This window comes from Amblyomma mixtum, chromosome 7 (genome assembly GCF_055824585.1).
Source record: "Amblyomma mixtum isolate Tamu chromosome 7, ASM5582458v1, whole genome shotgun sequence".
Classification (NCBI taxonomy): Eukaryota; Metazoa; Arthropoda; class Arachnida; order Ixodida; family Ixodidae; genus Amblyomma; species Amblyomma mixtum.
The window spans coordinates 80,238,256-80,246,193 of NC_143018.1; the positions used below are offsets into that span (position 1 = coordinate 80,238,256).

At 50.2% G+C, this 7,938-nt stretch overlaps 1 protein-coding gene across 1 annotated transcript in view; it reads right to left on the reverse strand.

Moving 5' to 3' along the window:
* Nucleotides 1–7,705, reverse strand: part of LOC149336614 (calcium-activated chloride channel regulator 1-like) — a 52,722-nt gene extending 45,017 nt beyond the window's left edge. Inside the window, exons 1-2 of the mRNA XM_089554188.1 lie at nt 7,533–7,705; nt 2,025–2,322 (exon numbers count right to left, since the gene is read on the reverse strand). Of these exons, the coding sequence (XP_089410314.1) occupies nt 2,025–2,322; nt 7,533–7,679 (445 nt within the window). The 5' untranslated portion in view covers nt 7,680–7,705. The remainder of the gene's footprint in view (nt 1–2,024; nt 2,323–7,532) is intronic.
* Between the last annotated feature and the right edge of the window lie 233 nt (nt 7,706–7,938).

The window sequence follows — 7,938 nt, forward strand, 5'->3', positions numbered from 1 at the left end:
ATCGGCGACAATAGATAAAACAAAATTTCCGGAGGAGGCCAAAGAACCTGCCATAGCTTTAGCCATTACCTCCACCACTGCCAAATACATCATGAGTGACTCCAAAACAGCAATTCGAAATTTTGCAAAAGGAAGGGCAAACTTAGCAGCAATCAAAATCTTACAAAAAATCTCCAATACCCGCCAGATAACATTGGTCTGGATCCCCGCCCATTCGGACCATCCTGGAAACGAGGCGGAGCTCCAATTTGCCCGAGGATTCGTGGTTAAACGGGAGGTGGCCTACCCCGAGCTCAGGTCGGCCAAGGAGCGAATGACAACCTACAAAGAAATTACTACCCACTTCAAGAAAGACAGATCTTCCTAGAACCACATAAATCCCTCAGAGAAACACAAGTCAGCTGGCGGCGGCTCCAAACAGACACTTTCTTTAATCCGTACACGTACTCCATATGGTTCCCGGGGCAGTACAGCCCCGTCTGTTCTCTCTGTGGGCACCAAAAGGCAGACACACCGCACATCCTATACTCATGTACTGAAGACAAGCCATCGCAGAGTCTGCAGCTCTCTACTCAATCTCAGTGGGAGGCCGCGCTGCTTAGCTCGGACCCGGAGGTTCAACTTCGAGTCACAGAGCGAGCCGAAGAGGTCGCCGAACGACATCGTCGGTCGGCCACCTGGCGTCCGGCCTAGAAGAGGAGCCCACTACGAGGAGGGGAACATACCCAATCCGCGCCTAAGACCTCTTCTTTAATAAAGTTTACCTCCTCCTCCTGCCTACACGGTCATCCGTGGCGCCCTCCATTACCAAGACCAGCAATCATCTCTGGTTACGCAGGTCACCATATAAACAATAATTTTTAGCTAATTTTCACTCCCCCGTTAATTTTCGTTTCATGAAAAAATTTCTCGCTTCCTTGCGGGATTCTGCGACGGAGAGCGAAGACATCTGAATGGCTGCAAGTCTGTGATGCACACACTCACAGCACACATGCTTTAGCCATATTTTAAATATTTTTCCTTGGGTTACTGCGCGCACTGCAGGACCCGTGTTCTCTGCAGCTACTTTCCGTTGTGCCTCAGTTTGAGTGACGCGTCGCAATCTTATCCTCTCGTCCGCTTCAATCTTCCTTTCGCCTCTTTAAGCCGCCGTGGTGGCTCACTGGTTATGGCGCTAGGCGGCTGACCCGAAGGAGGACGGGTCGATCCCGGCCGCGGTGGTCGAATTTCGATGGAGGAGAAATTCTAGAGGCCCGTGCAGTCTGCGATGTGAGCGCAGGATAAAAAACTCCTGGTGGTCCAAATTAGCGGAGCCTTTCACTACGGCGTACCTTACAGCCGGAGTCGCTTTAGGACGTTAAACCCCCGGAAACCATGCACCATAAACCTTTCGTCACTTTGCTGCGCGCATCGATTGTCTGGTTTCTGCTACAGCGTATGTTCAACAGAGCACAGGCGGATAATTTCGGCGCGTTTTCGAGCGAATTCCTCGTAACAATGTAATACTCATTTCGGCGGCATGACGGCTGCATCCCGACAGTGGCTTCCTACCCTGTCCTGACTGCACACATACACGAGCGTGGTACGAGGAAAGGACCGGCGACCCGCCACCCGTCAGCAGAGGGAATAGAAGGACTCCGGGTTAGTTATGGCTTTGGGGGATAGTGTTCGGCGCGCGCAAACTGGCACTCCGCTTTCTCTATCCCCTTTACAGAGAGGTTCCCCTATTCTTAAGCGCCCTGGTGTAACCATCCTACCCATCTATCCTAAATGCCTCTTCAACACATCCGCAGCAGCTTAATGTGCTCTCAGGGTTTCTTTTTGCTCTTCTGACTCTGCCCCCCTTCTCCCTACCACCGTGGCAGCATCGTTTACACCGTTCCTTCTTCACGCTTCTCCCCTCCACAGGACTCGGATGTTGCTACGCGAACATACGCGCCTCCGCTCGTCTTCCGAGGCAACAACAGCCATCGTCGTAAAAGAACTAATAATGTAAATATTGTGAAGAAAATTACTTCAAATACCTGGGTTAAGCCATCGCTTGCCCGTAGAGTTGTTGATTGTGGCCAGGAATCCGGGGGTGAGCTGGATGAAGTCTCCCGGGCGGCCACACGGCTTCACCTGGTGTGTGAATGGCTTGTCGTCGTTCTGCCCCGTGGGCATGTCGACGCGCACATCGCTCCTGTAGAAGGCACTCGACGAAAGTGGCCGGGTGCCATTTCTCTTCTGCCATGTCTTCGGAACCTCGATGGTGACGTGTTTGAAGTACACACGCCCACTGGTGGCCTTGTGCAGGAACTCGGTTGAAGAGCGGAACATCCCCTGCGTATTGTCATCATGCTCACAGCATGTACTCATCGCAACGCAATATATGAAATCTCAAAACTGTCCGTGGTTGCTAATCAGTCACGCCCTTATACTCCGTTTCATACATAGCAGTCAACGCACCGAAAGCTGCGGCGCCTGTTCTCGCTCCTCGTCCGCATCGCAATGTATTGCGTCGAAAGTGAAAAGAGTAATGAACTTAAAATTAAAGTAAATGTTGGCAGATATTGTAGTATAATAATAAAAGTGTTTTATTTTGCAAAAAGATTGCTTTTTCTTTTATGTGCTTCAAAACAGAGGGCCTTAGTTTTCTGGGTTTTTTTCCGACTCCTACTGTATTAGGTTTTCGCAGCTAGGCCGAAAGGTGATGTCGTCTGCTTTCGTCTTTCGGCTTCTGAGTTTGCGAAAATGGCACCGCTATCTCCTACTCGCTTGTTTCCTTCGCCCGCTGCGGCTTCAAAAACATCTCCTGCTCGCCTATTCTCCCGGCTGAAGTTTCCAAAAATTTCGAAAGAGTGCAAGCAGGTGATTGTCAACGTTTACTCTAGCGTAAGGTAGCGCTTCCCGGAGAAGACTGTGCGTGAAGTTCTAAAAACTGGGCGAGATGATCGGGGTGAGCCCTTGGACAGTTGCGAGGTTCAAGAAAGAAGGTCTCTCTACTGGAATAAGATCACCGCAAAAACGACCTAGCAAGGTGACAATATCTAGCTCTCGCAGTGTTAAATATGACAGCTTTGCACTCAACGCTATCCGACTCAACTTACATCGTATGTATGCCGTACACTACACTGCCTTTACCCTTCGAAACAAGTAAACAGCGCTGTGTTTTTCAAAGTAGGTATTAGAGTATTAGAGTTTGACAGTTTCGAGTTTTTACCTAATGAAGCTTTTAATAAAAATAAAAATAAATAAAGAACAGCCAAGCCGGGAGTCGAACCTTGGCCCCCTATAAAATGGACAGGCGCGCGCTTCGTACCACTCAGCCACGTCGCGAGGCGGACGGATACATTTCGCTTGTTTTTTGCCGCGGACTGCTTTCGTACCTTTGGCCGCGTTGACTCTTATGTATGAAACGGAGTATAGAGTCTTTCCCTTTATAGTGACGTGGCCGGCACCTTACTTCTACACATTTCTTATCCTTATTTTGCTCCTTTCTTTATCTATGTGTCGCTTTTGTTGCTCTTATGTTGCCTGGCTTGGCATGCACATTACTTCGAACAATCTTCTTGAGTGCCGCGACAACATGCTGGGCAGATTGTCTTCGGGAGGATGAAAACAGGTGGACTGAGCACAAGTTGACAGGATCGCCCATCTGCTCGCGTCATACAGATGAACGGACGCTTGCTGTTCTCGTGAACGGGACCCGCAATGCTATCGCATTATTATTTTTAAAAAAAGAAAAATGCATTGCGGCAGGCTGCAAAACATTGGCTGTGTACTTATCTAAGGTTAATCCTGGATATCTTGAAGCGAAAGGTTGCGGTGATCCTTATGATTTAGCTTATGGTTATGCTTTATAATAACTTCTGCATCGGTAGTGTCACGCTCTTCTTCCATGTTGAATGCGCACGCCTATTCTCTGGCAAGCGGTTATGTAGACGGCCTCCGCGATAAACACGCGCTTGCGGCGAACGTCAAACGATGACGCATAGCGCGTCAGCGTGCGCCTGTTCTCTGGGCAAGCCCGCCTTATATACCCCTCCTTTCAAGTGCGCACGGCTGCGGCCAGAGGTCAAACGGTGACGAGGAGGAGAAGCGGCAGCCCACATGCGCAGTAGCCTGCGCCCTGCGTGACGTCACTCGTGCTCCGGCATATGCCGGCTCACGCGAACCGCGGTGTTGACTAGCGTAGTGAAGCCTTTCGCTTAAAAACAGCATACCAAATGACTGAAAGGTGCCTGAAAAAAAATCATTTGAATAATGCAGCGCTTAGTGTATAAAACAGCGCGCTTGAAATTCTACACGGGCAGGGATATTAACCAGAATGGTGTTACGGTTGGCTACCCTGCACAGAAGGAAAGGGATGAAAGTGGCGTGAAAGGACAACAGCAAGTAGAGAAAAGAGTCCGTACCAAGCACATGAAGCAGTGATAAACGCGCTTAAAATCAGAAGCCTCCACAGCTGTAGCCTGCGCACCGACTATGATGCCTGCCGAGCGCTGTGACCTGAGCAGGGCACATCAACCGTCCTTCTACGCTTAAGACGCAGCGAAGATGTTCCTCTATGCAGAAAGGCTGCTTGCCGTTGAGGTTGATAATGCAGATGACAGAGATGTATCCGCACTCCTCGGAACGATGAGGCTGGAGGTGCCATGGACTGGACTAACATATCAAGCACTTGAAGGCATTTTGTGCAGGTGGTGTGCCAAAGCTGGAAAGCAGCACATGCGTGGCGTTCACGAAAATCTTCAGCTTTGCCATTACTTGCTCGTGTACAACTTGCACGGGTACTTCGGCTAGTGTCCGACAAATAGAAGGCCTAGCACACTGGGTGAGCTATGACTGGGCCTCTTCGATTATCCGCCTCTGGCGGCCCGCGGGCTGCCAGCCGGCAGCCAGACTCACAGGACAATTTTGTGCTGGCAGCGCTCGGTCAACTACCAGACGACGCAGAGGTGGTATGGTAGCGGGAAGCTCGCGCCGCCATTTTATATGGACTAGAAGGACCACGGTTCTTGATGCGATGTTTTGCGGGATGCAGATGCTCAATATTTTCGACTAAGTCGTGGTGCATGTCGTCTGTGTCGCCTGCAATTGCACCTTTTTGCGGTAGTTATCGCTGTTTATTGATATGTTTTGCTTGCGGATGCGCGATCGTACATCGATCGACCACCTCGCAAGCACAAATGCTCGCTTCATATTACGATAGCATACTTTTGATTCACATAATAATTCGCCTTTTAATTTCGTGCGCCCGACTGATATTGCGATGGTGTTTTAGGCTTTTCACGAGAGGAGCCGCAGATTCCAGGACCGAGTTCGCGCTCAGAGGCGCGCATACAGACATGTGCTAAACGTGTTTTGCGAGGTGTTATATTTGAGCCCGGTATGGTCTTCACTGCGTTAGACGCAGTGCAGAGGGGGATATGCTTTGAGAAACGCTTGACTGAAACATGTCTTTCACTAACAGTACTCACGAGCGCATTGCTCGAGGCATCTCTGCTGGCATATATGTCTCCGCACAGTTAATTACGGCAGCCGATCAAGGCGAGCGCCGATCCTGTCGTCGCCAACTGTTGTACAACTTGATCTTCGCTTCATCTACATATGCTTAAAATATCTGAGAGAGACTTTAGGCATACATCTCCTTGCGTTTGGGTCATTAAATAGATAAAAAGAATCTGCCAGCGCTGATTATGCAAGCACACGCCGTACGTGAGGCGCCGACACGCAGGGCTTGATTGTGGCGCCTTTGATTCCAGTGCCAGTTCTCTGTGGTAAAGCTGTGGCATTACCGATACGATACGCAGCCAGATTTGTACAGTACACCTGCTTGTTCTAGATTAAGTTCAACAAGTTGATATGCACTTTTGTCGAGATTATGCGCGCTTTCCTTGCCCGCAGTAAAAGCCGGCGGCTGACAGACTGCAGTTTTACGGAACGTATCCCAATTTTTAACTGATTGCAGCTTACAGGAAACAGTTCTCGAGCATAGAAATCGCAGCGACCACCGAAGAATCCTGCAGGGTCGATCGTCTGCCTTCATACATACTGCGCAGTAAACAAACGCGCGATATTCGGAGAGTACGGCGGGTCGTTTGATATTGCACGAGCAGTTTTCCCTCCGATGAGGTGTCGAGTGAAACATGTTTGATTACGATTGCTCATCGCATGCTTTTGAGTATTGCTCGAAGATTACACACCACACTGTGCACCGAAGGCGCACGCTCGCATTGTCGTCGCCGATGTATACTGGTGCGAGCACGATCAGCTGTTTGTTCTGCAGTCTGCGGCGGCCCTCAATAACTTCAGTTCGTTGTTTTCGATCCCAAGCAGCCTATTTCTGCCGTGCGCGTGCGCAGCAATGAGAGACAGCCGAACGCAAAGCTAAGGGGCTACGAAGAGCTTCTGCCCTTGTGATCCGCGTCTTGCTTGGCGCCGTGATTGCCGCCTGGCTGGTTCCAGTGGCCGGCAGCCCTTGTGACCATGATGCGTTTTCCTGTCAGAGGTCAACTTTCTGGCAGCCAGCGGGCTGCATGAGCAAGGTAAATCGAAAAGGCCCACTGTTCCATTGCAGAGGGTGTGCACTACTTCGGGAGCGATAGCCAAGTGACTTGTTGGTTCCGCCCTTGGGCAGGACTTGGGCCTTGTGCTTCATAGCGATTGGCTCCGGATATTTGGGGGCGCAATACCTGCTTGGTCACTGCGGGTCTGTGGAGCTTGAACAGAGATGGCCAAGGCCCGTCTACGACCACCGTCCTTCCATTGCCAGTCATATGGGTCCCGTTCTTTATAGTGGTATTCTGAGGGCAAGGACAAGTTGCAGAAAACATGGACCATCCTTCCCAACTGCCACAGCACTCCTAGAAGACTTCACACGAGGGTGACAACGTCGTCGCACCTTAGCAGCGGCCCCTTTTTGTGTGCAATAGTCTCGTCTGTTTCGTTCTATCTCCCGTTCCTTTTTCAAGCAAGGACAATCTTTTCAGGCACTTTCATGAGCACCGCGGCAATTGGCAAACTTTTGAGGCCGCCGCGGTGGCTCAGTGGTTATGGTGCTCGGCTGCTGAGCCGAAAGACGGGGGTTCGGTCCCGGCCGCGGTGGTTGAATTTCTTTGGAGGAGAAATTCTAGAGGCCCGTGTGCTGTGCGATGTCAGTGCGCGTTAAAGAACCCCAGGTGGTCGAAATTTCCGGAGCCCTCCACTACGGCGTCTCTCATAGCCTTAGTCGCTTTGGGACGTTAAACCCCATAAACCAAACCAATTGGCAAACTTTAGTACTCTTTCTGGCAAGCATCACAGCTGTGCGGATGAGAACAGCATGGTCACATGATGGAGAAATTTCACATACTACTCTCGTGTCCAGTTTTCATGCATTTCTGGCACTCGAGATCCTTCGGAACGAAAGGCTTAAACACGTGCAGGAAGTGCCTTGATTAACGTGGTACTTATTCTAATCTGTTTTTAAACCCATGCCAAAAACAATGCGCCGTGAGAAAAACGCTCCGAAGTGCCACGGGGGGAAAGGGGGAGGAAAAGCTGCTTACCTTGATGTTGTCAATGATGGACTCGTCCGGAGGAACATTGTCGCTTATGGATACCCACAGTTCCTTGTAGCCCCCATCTGCCTTGTCGATGTCGACTGACGCCGCCGTGGTTAACAAAAGCAGCAGAACGTGCGTAAAACCGAACATCCCGCCAACTTTGACGTCGTCCTGGGTGCACCTGGGAAGTATTAAAAAGAAATATTTAAAGGCATAACAACCAAAGCTGTCCTGTTGCAATTGTGTAGCAATGATTTCAGAATGGAGAGAGCCAGAGAGTGTCCTGAAATCTGGTTTTTATTCTAGACAGGTGTGAAAATGATGTTTTTTTGGGGGGGCTCAGTACCAGCACTGGAGGTCCGTAGGGAAGAATTGAAGGTGTCTTTATTATCGTGGTGCTCATCGTTTC